Below are 19,152 nucleotides of genomic sequence, written 5' to 3'. Positions count from 1 at the left end.
AACCCATAGGAGAATCTTACTAATAGCGTCTTGGTGTGCCGTGCTGGGACCCTGCCCTAGTCAACAGAGCATTTTTGAAGGTAAGCAATTTAGAAAATGAATCTGCTCTACCTTCTAGTAAGAAGATGGGTGCCAAGGTTAGATCTTTAAGGAAATAATCTTATTAGTCCCTCTTATTAAGGAAGCCTCTGCAGTGTGTAGACTTTGAACCTGCCTGATGAAAAGTAGGCCTTGTCAAACAGCTCCCAGCTCCTAGTGAAAAGGTTGAATGTTGTTGGTTCAGATCATCCAATCCAAATGCAAACATGTTTCTAAGCTTGTGTTTGCATACTCTGGAAGGGAAAAAAAAAGACTTCCTCATTTTCCCTGACTCTGACACTAATAGCATTCCAGGGGGATGGCAGCTCCCACTGAAATTACTAAATCACCCTGTTAATGGTGTGCACAGAGAGGCAAAAGCGTCCAGCACACCTTGAAATGCAAAGCCCCAGATTGCCATTGTTTGGGTCCTTTTATTTCTCTGACTCTCCATTTCCCTCCCCTCCTAATGGATTCTGGCCCTTCAGTTTCTCTGCCTGCCTGCGTTACATCTCCGTCCTTACATCTCCGTCCTGACCCCGTCTGGAAGTTGCAAGGCTGGAATCCTGACAGCTTTGTCATTTTCATAGATGTGAAGGTTGGCGTCAGGCTTGCAGGATTATTGCTCTCCAGGATTGCTTCACTACGTAATCAAGCAGAAGGTCAAGAGAGGTGGAGAGAGAGAAAAAAAACTCTAATTAAATCAGGAAGGGCTGACTTGTGCCCTGAGAAATGCGTGCAGCCTCCAGGAGGGCTTCACTCTTGCATCTGAGTGCAACAATTGGCCCCAGTCAGGGGGCCACACTTGTCACAGTGGACAACAAAGAAATTGCCATTAAAGTGAGTGCTCCTTGAAGCAACGGCTTCCCTCTTTGCCTTTACCCTGTCATTAAGGCCTTTCTCAAATCAGATTAAGGAAGGGCACTGTAACACATAGTTTCATTAGCATGAGGGAAGGTAAAAAGCCAGCTCCTCTCTTGTCTCTGCTTTGCCAGGCCCCTGAGACACATGGTTTCTGGGGACCAGCCTGGGGTGCAGCGTAACCTCTGCAGTGACCAAGGGCAAAGAAAGAAACTTCCGAGATGTATGTTGTTGGGAAAAGAACCAAGAAGCCCCTTGCTCTGGTGTTTGTTTGGTTTTCCTGATGGGTGTCTTCAGTGAATACTTATACAGAATCCCAGAACCAACTGGGTCCAGTACTGAAGGTGTTAAGGTGCAAAGAGTCATGAACAGAGTTGGAATTAGTGTTAAGAACTTGGCATGTCAGGTAGCAAATGCACTGCCAGGCAGTTACAGGCGTGACCAATTACTTAGTACCTAGAATGTGTGGTCACTGCCCCACGTGCCTTATAGGACTCATCCCATGCCATACAAAGTTTACACTGTCGCACATGAAGCACAAAGCCAGGGGCATTACTTTGATTGCAATGGGGTGGGGAAGGTTGTGGGAGAGAGAAAGAATGGAAAATCTGCTGAAGAAAACTACGTGTACAGGGCTTGAAGGGCATATAAGATTTATATCGTATGTTTAAAAAATAGAATAGAAGAAAATCTTCTTTAGCAGAGCAAAACTGTAAACAGAGACTCCGGGTGTTGTATACAATGGAATCATCGAGACTTATGGAATTCCTGCAGTGTACAGTGGAAAGCAGTTGGTGGAAAAGGGGCTGGAAAGGATGGGATGGAGAGGGGCTTTGTGCAGGGCAACATGGAGTTAGAAGAGAGGTTGGTTTTTGTTGTTGTTGTTGTTTTATTGGTTTGTTTTTTAAAGAGGAATGATGTTCACGTTTCTATTTTGGCAAGGTCCTTCCAGGGAATTATTTCTTCTGTCATTGTTACAGGCTTGTCCTATGGCCTCCCTTGAAACCAACCCACTTCCCAAGGGTTAGCGCTAACACAGAAGGGCCACTCTGTTGAACTCTTAGATGTCAGATATCCTGGCAGTCTATGCGGTTGTCTTAGAATAGGAAATACAACAAGTTCTTTATTCATGGGTAAATAATGCTCATGGAAGCTTAAAGCCTCTTTATTGATCCAGAGATTTCTTAGAAAGACCCCCATTTCCTAAGCCTCACCCTAAGTCCAACTAACATTTATGTATGTCTATGGGAGAGATGGTAGGTAGCCAGTGTGCTGACACTGACTGGCATTGATTCCAAGCTATGTTCCTCATGTCTGAGGGAACCTGTACTGCCTGCTTAGTGGACAAGGACATCTATCTTTCTAAGTACCACCTGCCCTTAATAGTTGAGAATATGACCAAGAGACAAGGCAAATGAAAAAAGCTATGAAAGGGGAGGGGCCAGAGAAGAAGCAATACATGTATGAACCATAAAGATGTGGCCACCACACAGATTGGTGGCCAAGACCCTGTAATTCTTTCTACTGCAAACAGATGGGCTACAGAGGTTACCATCATAAGCTAATCTAGCACTTATACTCAATTCCTGCTTTACCATTTTGCTAAGTGTGAAAGTCCTGCATGCTTATGTAAGGCAGATGCTGGGAGTAAGGTGGTTTGCACGCTAGTTAGTGGATGATATTGCACAATTGCATGTCTCCGAAATGCAACCAACAATAGTAGAAAAATTAGACAACTCAGTTATTCAATTCATGTTAATTCTTTGAAAACTCTTGCAGGAAAGAGGAATATTCTGGATCTATCCCAGGTTCTGAGAATGGCTTTGCTAGAAAGCTTGCCAATATTGCTGAACAGATCCAAGTACATGCATGTGAACCACAACCAAGCACCAAGAATGGCAGGGCTATGGAAGTAAAAGCCCTGGGACCTGGGGTGCTAAAGGAAGAGAGATGAGCCTACTTGGTAAAAACTCAAATAGCATAGTGATATTCTCTCTCTCTCTCTCTCTCTCTCTCTCTCTCTCTCTCTCTCTCTTTGTCTTCTCTTCTCTTTTCTCCAGACACCACCCCCCAACACACACATGCACACACACACACACACACACACACACACACACACACACACACACCAAAAGAAGCTATACTACCCAGCAAACCCTCTGTTCAGAGTACACCAGGGACTTGAGGCCTTCACCTTCTGCCTCAATCTGCAGCCCACATAGCTGTGGTTCTGAGCACCTCCCACCTCTCACTGCATCTGATTTCCTGCACATCACAGATTTCAGGAACCAGGCCTGGCCCCTTGGTCATTTCAGGCTTGTTGTGCCTTCATAAGTCCTAACCACACACCAGCTTTCTAAATTGAGAAGGTGATGAATTTTTAAATCCCTGAACCTGCTCTGTAATAATCTTTGCTCCATCCCACACATTACGATGCAGGAAGGCAACAGATGTGTTTTCTTATGACTCTGGGAACATGAAATATTGATGGGGACGGGAGCATGGACTTGGTATAGAGACTCATCTACAATGAAGGGTAGCAGTCCTCATCCAGCCTTCTAATTCTCTGCTCTCTTCCTCTGATGCTTAGGACCTGAAGAAACCCTAAAACCTATGATACCCAAGGCCAATTCAATGGAATCCCTAAAGAGCTGTGCAGTGAAATTTGTCTAAAAAGGTCTTTATCAGTCTCTGGGGGCCAATCGCTAATGCAGCTAATACACGTTTGATCTATACAGACGATTTTCCCTTTGTCCCCAAGGGAATCTTGGCAAACACTGGGTTTACACAGTGCCAAGCCCAAGTTGCCTGTTAGGAAATAAATAGCTTTTTAACACATTCAAGCATCGCTTCCCAGGATAAAAAGTAGTGTGTGTGGGACTTCTCTGAGTTTGGCTATAGGACATAATGAAAACTTCATTTTTAGAGTATTTCTTCTCCTGTTGACAGTGTGCTTAGAGCCCAGCATTGTGAAGGAGGAAAGGCATGGAGAAATACTGTCATAGTTTTAATACAGTAAAGAAAATAAGTGATGAACTTTTACCCAGAATAGTATTTCTAACATATGTACAACTGGATACCAGTGTGTGGGAAAGCATGTGAAAGGCACATGCCTCAAACTCCTTTAAAATGTGGAGAAATCATCATAATTCATATTGGAAAAAATATAGACATGCATAGAGATATATAACTATGCTTTATATATATAGTTATAATTTTATTGGTATTATTAGTACTGGGAGACTAATCTGGGAAGCACAACATGTTGGTAAAAAGTTAAGTAAAACACCAGATATTGACTTGGGACTACAGCTTCAGCAGGGACAGGAATGATTAGATAGAGCAGAAAGCCAGAAGGTGGTAGGAAGTGACTAACTCTCTGGAAATGCTGACCTCCCACCTAGTCAAAGAGCAGAGAGGAGTGAGAAGGCAGCCTTGCCTGCCAGGCAGGCCTGACAGGTGTGAAGCTGGCTCCCCAGTATGTCTGCCTCCGGATGTCAACTGCAGTGGATCCCCTATGGGCCCTGCACACATCCCGGATGCACTGGAGCCCTGCTCTCCTTATACTTTTAAAGAGGGAATGAATTTGCACATCTCTGTGGTGCCTCCTTCACAGATATGTCAGAAAAGATTTTTGCAGGCCACTCACAGGGGATTTCCCCAACGAGTAGGCTCTGCTGGGACTCTTATCCTCAAGGGAAGGGTTTGGAAGTGTCTTGTGATATGTATGAACTCATGGTGGAAAGGTAATAGAAACTCCTTGCTTCTATCTTAAGTACTGTTCAGGAGTGAGGGAGGAAGCCAAATATTCAAAGAGCAAAGAGAACTGGCATCTATTCACCTCCCTGTACTCATGAGAAATAGAGACCCTCAGATAGGGAGTGTGGACCCAATCTTGCTTCATAGGTGCCAGTCATCCTTCACAACTCAGAACCAATGTGGACTCCTTGTAAATAAAAAAGGGGGTGCCTCTATTACAGCTCTTGCTCTGCTCACAACAGGCCCATCAGTCCTCCAGAAACTTCTGTGGCATAGTGCCCAGGACTTGTACATCTTCCTGGCAACTATAAATTATCAAATATGGCCTGTGGTCTATTTTCATGGACAAAGAATGGAAAAGTATAGAAGCGGTCAGCATCAAAAAATAAAAGTTGAAAAATGATGGGTGCATATGGAGAAAGGAATTTCTACACTAATCTCTCTTCCTAGCCCTACCAAGACTGGGGGGGGGGGGGATCCCTTGCTTTCTTCATTTATTCATCAATTTCATCAATACTGTGAGGGAGTTAGACTAAATAAACATATAAGTCCTATTTGGACTCTTTTTTAAACAATTATTTTATGTGTATGGGTATATATGTGTCTGCATATATATATGTATATGCCAGGTGTCCTTGGAGGCCTGAAAGGGACATCAGATCCCCTAGGACTAGAGTTGTGAGCTGCCATGTGGTTGCTAGGAATTGAAACTGGGTCCCCTGGAAGAGCAGCCAGTGCTCTTAACCACTGAGCCATCTCTCTAGGCCCAATATTGTTTTATAACCTTAATGTAAAGTGCTTCAGAAAGATAGAATTGGAAATCAGTTGCAAAAGCCGCAGGGAAACGGTTCCTTCCCAGATGACTCGGTCTGGCAAAGGATAGTAAAGCCACTGTTGTCACAAAGGGCAAAGAAAGAAGGCTGACAGAAGACAGCTTCTCTGGAGCAGGGGGCTTGGCGGGGGTGGGGGGGGAGGCACATTATAGAAAATATGAAGTCAAATTGTACCCCACCCCTGGAGTCTCTCTTTGGACTCCTCTAAGAGCCCCGCTCTGCTTGCCCAGCCATAATGCAGATCCATGTAGAATCAACCACAGTCTGCAGTCAGCTTGTACAGACATGAAAAGGGCTCTGTGGCCTTGAGCAGCTTACCTTGAACTTTGGGGAACAGCGATACCTGCTCTTCCTTTAGCGGCATTTAAGGAAAGCTATTCAGAGGAGGGTTGTCTTGTTTGCAATCTGTTCTGCCATCTTAATTTTTTTTTAAGCCACCAATTGCCTTTGGGGATTTTTCTGTCTTTAAGGAAACCGAAACTAGATGTGCCCCCCACCCCCACCCCCCATAGCATTTTCTACCTATTCTGGAGGCAAATGCCAAGGCTCTCACCTCTGCTGCCCAGGGGCACACCTGCGCCTCAGTGGTACATATTTAAGAAGAACCATAATTAAGAATTAAGATTGAGCTTCCAGGGAGAAAAAAAAAAAAACACAGAACAAAACAAAACAGAATTTAAAGACCACTAAGAGTGTGTCCTTGTATATTTCCAGAGACAAAGAAAGGTCTGTGTTTTCGGACTAACGTGTGTAACCCCTGCACATTGTAAGCCTGCTTTGGGTGTCCCCGGGGAGTCAGAATCACCCTCAAATGAAGTACAGCCTGTGAGAGAAGAAATGTTCCACTTACCGCTGACTGATTTAGGATACAGCTCCACGGTGGTACATCCTAAATAAGGGGAAAATAAGGGAAATGTTAGCTTAATGGAGCAAAATCATGAGTCGTATTAGAAAGCAATTAGCTCTGATCTGTGGAGTAAATAAAGCAGGACCATGTTACAACTTGATTTGGCTGATGTGTTCGGGAAGGACTAGCAATTCATGTTGCAACTGGAGAAAGAGCTTCGGTGGATGATGCAACAGGACCACATTTCTGTTCAAGGGGCTTGGCAAGGGGTGAGACAGAAGGAGCTGCTTAAAACTCTTAGGATGGAAGGGCTCTTAGTGTTTATGCAGTTCAGGTGTTCAGAGGCAGAAAATGTTTGGGCATTTCCTAGCTGGGAGGATGCTGTGGGATGTCCTTCATCTGAAGGTTTATGATATTGATAGGCTTTGTTTATGTAAGCACAAAGCCCAAAGTGATTAGCACCTAAAATAGCTGTGTGTTCAAGACTGCTCATGTTTGTTTATCCAGAAGAGGGTGTGGTGATTTGCTAACACTGACAATAGTATAGAGGCACCTCAATGAAGCTCACTTTATTCTTCCAAGTTTATATATATATATATATATATATATATATATATATATATATAGAGAGAGAGAGAGAGAGAGAGAGACAGAGAGAGAGACAGAGAGACAGAGAGACAGAGAAGGAGACAGAGACAGAGACAGAGAAAAAGAAAGAGAGAGACGGTTAGAGTTTAGTTAAGTGGGATAGTGTAAAGCCATGGGTTTGATCCCCAGTGGTATAGACACTAATTGGTTTTTTTTTTTGTTGTTGTTGTTGTTGTTTTGTTTTGTTTTGTTGGAGAAAGACAGGTGATAAATAGATGATAGATAAAGTATGTAACATACACTATAGAACGTCATTTATGGAGAGCCTTACATAGCTGATATTTAAGCCGGGCATGGTATTATACACATGTAATCCGAGTACTCAGGAGGCAGAGGCACAAAAGAAAGGAGCTTGAGGCCAGCCGGGGCTACATAGTGGGTTCCAGGGCAGCTTCAGCCCAATCAGGTGCATAGTAATGCCCTATCCCTAAAATAAAAATAGATAAATAAGGCAACATTTCTCTAAAAATTATGTTTCGCAGGAAAATAGGTACTGGTCATACGTGCACAGTATTTAATTAGAGTTACTGGACTGAAATGAAACATTAGTTGGGCAGGATCTAGGAAAAAAAATGGGACTGGAAATCTTAATGGCTGCTCCTCAAGCTTTGTGGGAGACAGAAGGGGCACATAGTAAAGACCTGTGCCAGCGGTGTGAGAGTGAGTGAGTCACTTCCTCCGTCTAGCCATCTTTCCCCCTGTTTGTGCTGGCTTTGTATCAGACAGGAGGGTCCGAGGCTTGCTCTGCTGCAGCTTGTGGAAGGGTTACGTGGGTGAGAAGGAAGAGCCTAGGGGATGGGATTCCTGGTCACCTTTATCTTCCCATGTCAAATAGAAAGCAGACTTGTTCTGGATCTCAAAACTCCAAAAATCATTTTAGCGTAGGCGCAATCAGCAGAAAGGTGTCCAGCTGTTTTTGAAGCATACTTCTTGCATGGTACACATATTAATGCTTCCTGCCTTTATCCCTTCCATGGTGCTAATTGAGACTGAGACCTCTGCCATGGGGTAACTCACCTGAAGGTTTCCTGTCGGCAAATGATGGTGCTCTGCACTTTGTACATAGAATGTCAATAGTGAGAGACAAGTGTTCAGCAAACACTCAGAGATGTGGTTTGGGTGTGCTTGATCCATGTCCACCTATACTTTATGCCACTTAATTGGTAGCACTTTGAACATGCATAACAGCTGAGGGCTATTTGAACTCACAGAGTGCCGGAGTCATAGCTGAGTATTTCATTTCTTACCAAATCCTCAAAAGCACATGAACACAGGAAGATAATCATGCTTGCTGCCAAGCCTGATGTCCTGAGTTTGATCCCTGGACCTGGAAGGAAAGGATGGCACCCACACGTTTCACTCTGCCCATTTGTGCACTGTGCCACACATGTGTGTGAGAGCACACACACACACATTAATAAATAATATAATTCACATGTTTTAATAAGAAATATTATCTCATTGTTCAGTTTCCAGATGAGAAAACTGAGGCTCAGGGAAGAGGGACAGAGTTAGCAGATATGTAGCAGACTCTTAGGATTTCTGGTACTGCATCACTTGAGGGCGGAATATAGGTCCTCCAAGGACCCTTGCCACGAATTTCAGCCTGGGGTTAGCTTCAAAGTTAATTATGACTTAGTTACTACATAAATAAATAATATCCTGGAGTAATCTTGTTCCAAGAGGGGACTTCCTTGGTCCTTCTTGCTCTAGTTATTTGCTTCTGGAATTTAATCAAGAAAAATTACAACATGGTTGGTGTTTTAGAGACGGTGAGAGCGACTCCTTCCAGCTAAGGAAACAGTTGTGCCCACATGTGGCCAAGGCTCCTCTAAGGAAAGGCTGACAGGCTGGAGCATCCATTCCAACATAGCACTGGGAGCCGTCCTTGGGTAAATTCACACTCTTCGCTCTTCTGCTGATCCGGTCTTCGGGTACCTGGTTGTTTTGCTGCCTGTTGCGGGGATGTGCATGGTGTGTGCATCTTCAGTGAGGCTGCCTTCCATGTGCTTATTGTTAAGGGAACCCTGTTGCCTCCTGCACTGGAGGACATTTCCCACTGCTTTGCTAATGTGTGCATCAAAGATGGGCTTGCCCCTCTGAGCTCTGCGCCACTGACCTCCACTTTGTTCTCTGTCCATTGCTTCCACTTCGACATAGAAACTTTCCACCCAAGATAGCTCAGTTGGAAGGAACTAAGTCATCAGAGGTAACAGTCACACACACACACACACACACACACACACACACACGCATGCACATCATAGGAATAAACATTTGAGGGAAGCCTTTGAGAAAGGAAAGTTTCTTTTCCCTCCCTGTGTTATTGGATGAGACAACTGACTCTTCGCCAAGCTGCCTCCCTGCTCAGGCGAGCCGACATAACTGAGAGGTCCTGCCAAAGGTTGTTTCAGTAAGCAGTACCCTGGGGCTTTTGCAAAGTGAAGTCACCTCTGTCTACCAAGCAGGGACTCTCCAGCTAGACACAGGAGAAATTTCCTGTGGTGTCACAACTCCTCCAAGGGAGGAAGTTCCTGCCATCATATTGCCTCCGTCATGCCAGTGTAGACTCAGCCTGCCTGTGGCTAACATCCCGAGCTAGCTCACGATGTAGTCGTGAGACATTAACGAGAAGGGAAATGGTGAAGCTTGGAAATTTTCACTGAAGAGGAGACTTGGGGACCAAGTCATTTCTCTACTTGGCCAAATCTCTGGTCTTCCCATCTAGAGCTATGACTTTGATGGGGCACCAAGGAGCTTTTATTTGAGAGAGCATGATCGCTCTTCATCCAGCTCGGAAGGTTAGTGGCGTTGCCAGTATTCCTGACTTCCCTTAACAGCCCATTCTAAATCAATCTTCCATGAATTCATTCAAATGCTTTTCTGGTGCCCTAACATCCCATGTCCCTGCCCCTACCCCTGGGAGGCTACTTGAAGAGGTTCTCACCCCAACCTCACCTGCCCTCTTCTCTCAGGGGTGACTTTTGCTCACTTCATGATCGTAACCTTTCCCCCACACTCGTTTGCCGTAGTGGCTGTACTTCAGTGTTCTCTTGGCTCCTAATAGATGAGTTGGGACACGTCTCAAAGTGCTTTTGTTTGCTCTGAAAGAGGTTGAATCAGGGAAGAGAAGGGGGGAAATATATGTGGGAACAGTTTAATTGTATCCACGAGGATTCTTAGTAATCAGGATGCCAGTGTGTGTTTTCCAGAGCCTAAAGCTGACATAAATAATGTAGCGTACCCCGCTTTGTGCAGGCTTGCCGAGGAATGCTGATGGAGAGAAAGCCAAAGTGGAATCTGACGCGCCCCGGCTCCCAGCACAGCCTTTAAAACCCTTTTATTGAGCAGTACTTTTGAAAGTGCAGCCAGGACCTTGGCGGGCTGTATCTGTCAGGGAGAGGCCAACAGAGGAGGAACTTTGGAGGAGGCTGCCTTGCTTTTTTTTTTTTTTTTTCCATTTTATTCGGAGAATGAGAATCTGGTGCAATGTACATGTGTGGCTCCAGCTAATGATTGGTTGATTTTATTTCATGTCCCCAATCCCAGAAGGACTGGGACAACTCTGTCAAGGCCCTGGGAGCCTGGTAAGTGTGCAGCTGTTGCTAACAAGATCTGACTGGCCTCTCAAACATAGTTAAAAGCATCGTGCTAGCCTTTTAGAGTCGCTTGCCTTAATGGTAAGAGCAAATGAGCTTTGTGGGACAGCTAACCCCAAATGAAGTCCTGCAGCTTAAGCGCATTTACAGGCAAAGTATGTGTTGGGGATAGTACCAGGGACCACAAACGCCTCCGTGCATTTGCAGGAGGGGATCAAATGTGCACTTACGTGAAATTTTTACAGTAGTTGTGCCAAGCCAAATATCCAGCTGAAGCACCCTCCTAATTTTGATTCAAAAAGTAACTTACGCGCAGTCCTGCTTTCACATGATAGATGGACGCGGAATCAGAGCTGGGGACTTGAAAGACTATGCTAGGAGGATGTTCGAAGTAGCTCCCACTCCTTTGTGGCACTGAGGGATAGGCTTTGGGTATTCCATTAAAAAAAAAATAGACAGCGTTTTCTTTGCTTATGCTCTGGTGGCTTAAAAAAGGACCTCGGGGAACATTTGTTTTGTTCTGTTTTGTTTTCCTTTTGATTAAGGCATTTGGGGTCTAAAAAAGAAGATTAAAGCGGGATCCGTTTAATTTATTTAGTTTGCCTCACAGACATGAAGCTTCAGAATGGTAAGTGTCAATTATATTCCTACTGGTTTGGGTAACTAGCTGGGGAAAGGATTCTCACCAGGCAAAGGCATAGCTATCAAACTGGGACGCTTCGACCGCTTGTGAGCAGTTCTGGGAGCCGGTGCGTCAGTTGAGGAGAAACGTGAGGTCACAACTGCACAGCTGCACAGCTTGGGCTTCGCAGACTTTGAACACATTGCCCTTTGGGATGGCCAGTCCTCTGTTAGCTGTCACTGGTGTGATAATTATGGGACTTCATCTAGAAACCAGAAAAAAAACCCACAAAAATTCACACGGAAAAAAAAAAAATATATATATATATATATATATATATATATATATACACACACACATGGGCTGCCAGTTTCGTTTTGGGATAGAGATATCTTTTTATTTTGATTTGCTACATAGTTGCTGGGTTTTTTTTTTTTTTCCTTAAAAAGCATCCTCAAAATGTATTTTGTAAGGTAGTATTTGGATGTGTTACTGAGAGCTCTACAAGGCACTGCTAACAATGTCATTGGGTTGACCAGAAGGACCATGCTTTTGTCTGAACTTCATTCCATCCTGTCTGGTACAGACTCCGTGTTTCTGCGGCTTTGAGCTCTTCCATCACGACTTTAGTTCCTCCTTCACACAAACCCTCACACTCCCCTCTTTGCAGAATCTTGCCCAAGTCAGACCTGTGTTTGATTTGGTTTTCGTATTCACCGCCAACTTCTATCTTCCTGAACAAGGATCCAAGAAGCTTTCAAGTGGGAGAAATTTAGTCTTCATCCTCACTCTCACAGTTTTCAGCCAGCTGTCCTCTTCTTGGGAACTGTAGTGCCCATCTGAAAAATGGGCTTTTAGCATCCCTGTTCATAAGGAACCTCGCAGTGACAGCTGCAAATATTTAAAAGGGAAACGGAACAAGACAAGATTAGTGACGGGGCTGTCTGCAAGCTGTTTTTTGTAGGACTAGATTTAGAAATATTTCCAAGCTCCCTAAATTGTGTTGCTTGATGGTTCTTATTTGTAAGCGTGCTCAAAGAAAGCATCTTTTAACTGCAGAGAGAAATGCGATACTCAATAAACAAAACTCCATTTTTATAACCTGAAAAGTGACCTGAAGGAATGTGAGGAATTGATGGAAGGCTGTGCTTCTCGGGTCCAAAGTCACAGCTTCATGTTTAATTTAACAAAACATTAAACATTTCATGTTTAATTTAATGAAACATTAGAGCACCAGGATTTGTCACCTTCATGACAGAGTGTCAGAACTGTGGGATAGTTTCAGAATATATGCTCTTTCTCTGAATTCACATGCAACACTGAAAATGTCTTGTAGCTTAAAAACATCTATTTTTTTTTTATTCTTTTATTTTTCCTCCCTCTGATAAAAGAAAGAGAAACACAAAGCAAGTAAAACAACAAAAACAACAAGGCATTAGGCATGCACTACTAGTCTAGCTAATTTTAGGGGGCTATTAGCAGGCATTTAGGCAAATCTATTAACACTTAGCATCAGCACAAATGCAATTGCGTTTCTCCTTTTTGTGTTTCTGACAAAATAAGCAAGCACTGGGGTCTTCAGGACAAGGAAAGAATGGGTGTTGGCACCATTTGTTAGGTAGTAAACTTTTCATTAAACCACTTAGGTTTCGTAATGAATTCTTTGAAGGAGGCTGGAGGAGATATTAAGGGGAAAAGTTAGGTCAATGCATCCATTTGATAAAGATTATTTAGCAATGGACGAGATGCCACCCTTTGTCCCATACTGATTGCCAGACATTTTTCTTAGTAGAAAGTGTGGTCAGAAGTGATGGTGTCACCTTGCCTGTGGCTTGTAACCGAAAGTTTCCCTTTCAAAGTGTGAACACAAAGAGATCCCCTACCTCTGCCTCCATATTTGCTGGCTGATGAAGTTTTTATTTTCAACCACTCTTTAAAATGTTTAGCTCCCTTTAATTAGAAAATAATACATATGTATATTTGGGTAATACAGGTACATATTAGCTCATAAAACATACATGCATTGTACATGTATTTATTTTTACTCATACATAGACGTGCATGCAACAACATATGGGCATACAACACCCTCATTCCCATGCCACCCCACAATTCATTTCCATTGTTTCCTGTGCCTTTCTAGAACATTAGGTTATATAAGCACAGTATTGTGTACCTTGAAGTGGCTGTAACCAAATGTGTGTGTGTGTGTGTGTGTGTATGTGTGTGTGTGTGTGTGTGTGTGTGTGTGAGAGAGAGAGAGAGAGAGAGAGAGAGAGAGAGAGAGATCGATCATGTCTGCTCAACTCAAAGACATACAGGAGAAGAGAAAAATCATTGTGACAGTTACTGGCCTAAAGAACAAGTGATTTTTTTTTTTTTAACTCTTAAAATGTTCCTTTTAATCCTATTGGGCATAGCTGCAGATGCTTGATTTAGTTGAATACTTGTTTGTAGCCTCTGTATGTTGTATCCTGAAGAAGGGGGCCCAAGACTGGCCTAGAATCAATGAGAGTCCTGTTGTTTATTAAGAGATGGGGGCTGTGAAATTCCTATGCATAGACAACCATCCAGACTAAATTTTTAGAGTGGTACCTTCAACAGTCTCTGTGGCGTTTCTCTGCTTCCACACTCAGCTACAGCATCAGGGAAGCTTATCCTGGTGCTGTCCCATCTCCTCTCATACACTCTTGTGTCCTCCTCTGTGACCACCATTCTGTTCTGCAGGAGGCACAGAGGCAACAAATGGTACCCATCCTACTTCACTACAGATGCCTCTTCTGACCCCCCCCCACACCCACTCCCCATGCTCCTGGCATTCTCCCATGCTTCTGAGAGAAACACTGGAATGTGGTCCTACCCTGAGGTTGCTCCTAGTCTAGTGGAGAAGATTTGTTAATAGCAATGCAGGAAAGCTGAGAAGAGAAAAACTTTTTGTGGCCACAGATATCCCATGGGTGTGAACATGAGTTTCATGACCTTCCAGGGGAATCATAGGAAATTTCCAAGAGGTCACTATCAAGAGATGTGAACAGGAGACTCCATAGAAACTGCAGAAATAACCTCCCAGGCTCAACACGCGGTGCGTGGGGGTAGGCACTCGACAGCTCAAGGAGTTTCTGGCATTGAGTTTGGAAGTGCTGGTACCCTAGAAGGTAAAACACATACTAGGACAGTGACCAGACCCCATGGTGAGGGGCTTTCTATACCATCCAAATCAAACTTGGATGTCTATAGCAGGCTGCAGATGAAGGCAGAATGCAAAGAGAGAGCTGAGGAGGTCAGCACAGTATGGGGCAGACAGGCATGGGTACAGGAAAGCTAGTTTTGTGAAATCCACAACCACTTCAACATTAAAAGTATATGCTGATTACCTCTAGCCACATCTGTGTATTTGCCGGGGGGTGGGGGGTACTGGGTCTGTACATGGTAGGGGCGGGACTTCTAGGTGGATCTGGGAGCTGCTGGGGCTGTACATCTCAGGTGGAGAGAGGTCGGTGTGGGGCACCGCTGGGTTACAGCCTCTGCCCAGAGGCAGCAGGATGCCTCAGGATGCATTCCACCCTAGCTTGCTCTGACCTACCCCAAATCCGAAGCACTTTTAGTGCAAGAACGTTTGCTGGTGTCCCTACTAAGAAAGCTGATTAGGAGGAGAGTATACATGGATATGTGTGTTCCAGTCTGGGTTTGCCTTTGTATAAGGATGAATGGTTTTGAATTCCTTCAAGAGGCAAAGGGTGAAATCTGACATATGGGATGAGCTGGGCATGGTGATTCGAGCTCATCATCCCAACACTCAAGAACCTAAAGCAAGGATTTTATGGTTTGAGGCCAACGTGGGCAACAAAATTGAATTTGAGGCCAGCCTTGACTACAATATAAGAATGTGAATTCTGCATCAAAAATTCTGAGAGCTAGACGTGGGGGGCACATGCTTTTAATCTCAGCACTTGGGAGGCAGAGGCAAGCAGATAGCTGTGAGTTTGAGGCCAGCCCGGTCTACAAAGCAAATCCAGGACAGTCAAGGCTACACAGAGAAACCCTGTCTCAAAAAACAAAAACAAAACAAAACAAAAAGTTCTGTAGGTTGGAATCCTATCTCTGTAGATGAACTCTGAAGAGTCATATTACTGAACATGCCATAGTCTTTTTGTATGGACCATGCAGTATTTGGCTTGGCAGAGGTGATCTTCGAGGATTTTGTTTTATAATTTCTAATATTAACTTTTTATTTTATTTCTGACATTATAATACAATTACATTTCTCCTTTCCTTTTCCTTTTTTTTCATTTTTTTTATTAATTTATTCTTGTTACATCTCAATGGTTATCCCATCCCTTGTATCCTCCCATTCTTCCCTCTCTCCCCTGTTCCCCTCTTTCCCCTCCCCTATGACTGTTCCTGAGGGGGATTACCTCCCCTTGTATATGCTCATAGGGTATCAAGTCTCTTCTCAGTAACCTGCTGTCCTTCCTCTGAGTGCCACCAGGTCTCCCCCTCGAGGGGATATGGTCAAATGTGAGGCACCAGAGTACTTGAGAAAGTCATATCCCACTCTCCACTCAAGTGTGGAGACTGTTCTGACCAATGGCTAGATCTGGGTAGGGGTTTAAAGTTTACCGCCTGTATTGTCCTTAGCTGCTGCCTTAGTTTGAGCGGGACCCCTGGGCCCAAATCTGCCTATCATAATGTTCTACTTGTAGGTTTCTAGGACCCTCTGGATCCTTCTACTTTGCCTGAATCTGCAATTTGACGTTTTGTAATGTGATGGTGGCAGAGCTAGGGCACTTCAGTGAGAGGGTTCTAACTGTTTTTATGCACATATTTTGAGAGCCCAGCCTGCTTAGGTGTTTGCTTGGAACAATAGAAGGCATAGGGGTGCTTGAACGTGATGTGGAGTTGGCTTTGCTTTCAACCCTCCATGCCTTGACTCAGTCTGCATTGTTTAACCTTCTCTGACCCTAAGTGGCTTGGACTGTGGGCCACACCTCTCGCCAGAGTAGTAGAAAGAATACATGTGTTCACCTAGAGGCTCCACCCTCTGAGGCTGTCAAGACTTTCTGAGAGGCACCTCAGGCCAGTGTGGGAGAGAACTAGGCTTCCCCACAGTGGCCTGACTGGCCTGGAGTGAGAACCTGCTGGGCCATCATTGCCTGCGTGGAATGGAAGGAGTAATCAGTGGCCTAATTTCTCTGCAAAGTGAATGGCAATGCTCCACTCTGTGGGAATAAAGTTAGTGGTGATTTATAGCGAGAGAGAATAAAACAAAACCAGCATATAGCGCAGTCAGTAAAGTGCTTTGCCTTGCAAGCATTATGGACCTCAGTTTGGGTTCCCAGAACCAGCGTAGGAAGCTGGGAGTGTTGTCTGTCTTGTGCTTGTAATCTAAACAATGGTGTGAGAGGAGGTGAAGACAAGCAGATCCCTGGAGTTTGCTCCCAGTTAGTCGTCCTCCTTGGCCAAGTTCCAGATCAATGACTGGCCCTGTCTCAAAGAAAAGGTTAACAGCTCCTGAGAAATAACATCTGTGCTGATTTTCTAACCTCCACCCACACAAACACACACATGCATGTATGCATCTGCACATATCTGCACATACATGCATACAAGCATGCACACAAGAAAAAAAATAAAAAACAAACCAAGCCTATGGCCCAAGCATCAGCATATACCCACTCATTTCTGCAAAGCAGACATCTCTCAGGGTCACATCTCCCAGACACACATCTTCTTTATACGGAAAGGAACACAATTTAGTCTGCATGGGTTGAATAATGTGACATAGAGTTCTGTGTCTAATACATTAACATTTCCTCTGGGGGGGTGGGAACCGGGGAACCCACACTTAAACCAGCAAAGAGAAGTGCAGGAAGACACAGTCCCTGAGCCAAGCACATGAGCAAAACAATCTTCACTTTAAGTTTGCAGTGGGGGGAATGGAGAAGAGTTTTGCATGGCAACAATTAAAAAAAAATTTTTTTTAAATAGCTATGGGGCACACTTCTTAACCATTCCCTGGCTCTTTCCTAACTATGTAGGCACCAGGCTCTTACAATATCTTTTGTTTAGTTGAGTTTCATATTGGTTTTTCTAGACAGGGTTTCTCTGGGTAGTCCTGGCTGCACTGGAATTCATATTGTAGACCAGGCTGAACTTAGAGATCCACCTGCCTCTGCCTCCCAGTGCCAGGACTAAAAGCATGCACCACCATGCCCCCGCTTCCTTATGACATTTTTAGGATTATCTATAAATGCATGGGCATCTCGTTATGTTTATACAGAGCCCTTCAGGCAGCTGCCCCCAAACAATGTCCTTATCAACATTCTCCATAAAAGGAAGACTAAGGTGTAAAGATTCATCTTCCCTGGACAGAAATAAGGCCATTCCATCACTAGTCTTAAATCTACAAACAGGCTACATTAGGTATTAGTTTCTAATATGCTTTTTTTCTGGCATATAATAGTTTGTTATGTATTCCATGACCCAAGCCAGGATCCTTCCCATATGGATTGACTAGGTTGAGGAATGGAGGGTGACCTAAAATTAGGAGCAGAATTCTGGAGCCCTGCTTCTTCCTTGCTGAGGGACTCTGAACAGACTGAGTACATTCACTGTGGAACAGTGCAGGTGCCTCCCTCCCTACAGACTTGTCCTATGTTAACTGAGACAGCGGATGTGAAGTCTGAAGAATCCCGTGGCTTCCTTTCCCTATATTCAGTGGCAGCATTCCCCTTTGGTCCAAATTTCATGAGCAGTTTCAAGACAATCCTGCTTTCAATTGGTTGAGCATGCCGGGATCCCTACACAGACCAGAGTCCTCGCACCCCATCAGGTAAGAACTAACTCAGCCTCCACCCTCCATCTTGAAAGCGGAAGCTTGGGAGCTTCCACTTTCTGCTAAGCAGGCTTTGTGTAGGCCTTCAGAGGAAATCTATGGTAGGCTCCCATCCTGTTCCCTACCTTCAACAGCTTCCAATGTCTATTCTATTTGCCTTTGTGAGTGAGAATTAAGCATCCTCCCTAAAGTCCTCCTTGTTAGTTAGCTTCTTTAGGTCTGTGAATTGTGATATGGTTATTCTGTATTATATTGCTAATATCTACTTATAAGACAGTATATACCATGCCTATCCTTCTGGGTCTGGGTTACCTGAATCAGGGTGATCTTTTCCAGCTCCGTCCATTTGGGTGCAAATTTCATGATGTCTTTGTTTTTGATAGCTAAATATTATTCCATTGTGTAGATATGCCACAGTTTTTTTTTTTTAATCCATTTTTCGGTTGAGGGACGTCTAGGTTGTTTCCAGATTCTGGCTATTACAAATAAAGCTGTTATGAACATAGTTAAGCAAATATTTTTGTTGTGTGGTGGAGCATCTTTTGGGTATATCCCAGGAGTGGTAGTCAGGGTCTTGGGGGAAATTCTGGTCCCAATTTTCTGAGAAAGCACCAGATTGACTTCCAAAGTGGTTGTACAAGTTTGCACTCCCACCAGCAATGAAGGGTGTTATCCTTTCTCTGCATCCTCACCAGTATGTACTGTCACTTGAGTTTTTTATTTTAGCCATTCTAATAGGTATAAGATGGAATCTCAGAGTCATTTGAATTTGCATCTCCCTGATGGCTAAGGTCGTTGAACATTTCTTTAAGTGCTCCTTGGCCGTTTGATATTCTTCTGTTGAGAATTCTCTGTTTAGCTCTGTACCCCATTTTTAAATTGGAGTATGTGAGACTTGGCAGTCTGGGGTCAGTTGATAGGGAGAAGGACTCGCCCTCTCTGAGGACCAGGGGAGTGACAAAAAGAAGAAGAGGGAGGGAGGGTGGGTGGGATGGGAAGGAGTCGAGGGAGGGGGCTCCAATTGGGATGTAAGGTGAACAATTTTTAAAATTTTTAAATTTAAGGTTTGT

At 44.0% G+C, this 19,152-nt stretch overlaps 1 protein-coding gene across 12 annotated transcripts in view; it reads left to right on the top strand.

The window, feature by feature from the left end:
- Tenm2 (teneurin transmembrane protein 2) overlaps positions 1-19,152 on the top strand; it is a 1,156,123-nt gene that overhangs the window by 719,860 nt on the left and 417,111 nt on the right. Inside the window, exons 1-2 of one of the 12 annotated variants that reach the window (XM_051167374.1) lie at positions 10,494-10,613; positions 11,171-11,253. The exons of 10 other annotated variants lie outside the window; for them this stretch is intronic. In XM_051167374.1, the coding sequence (XP_051023331.1) occupies positions 11,238-11,253 (16 nt within the window). In that variant the 5' untranslated portion in view covers positions 10,494-10,613; positions 11,171-11,237. Of the gene's footprint in view, positions 1-10,493; positions 10,614-10,726; positions 11,254-19,152 lie in introns of those variants that run through there. One more of the 12 variants, XM_051167373.1, reaches the window with a different exon arrangement.

Source organism: Acomys russatus, chromosome 25 (genome assembly GCF_903995435.1).
Source record: "Acomys russatus chromosome 25, mAcoRus1.1, whole genome shotgun sequence".
Classification (NCBI taxonomy): Eukaryota; Metazoa; Chordata; class Mammalia; order Rodentia; family Muridae; genus Acomys; species Acomys russatus.
Note: the sequence above shows the minus strand (reverse complement) of the source record. Positions and strands in the feature narration are given on the sequence as shown.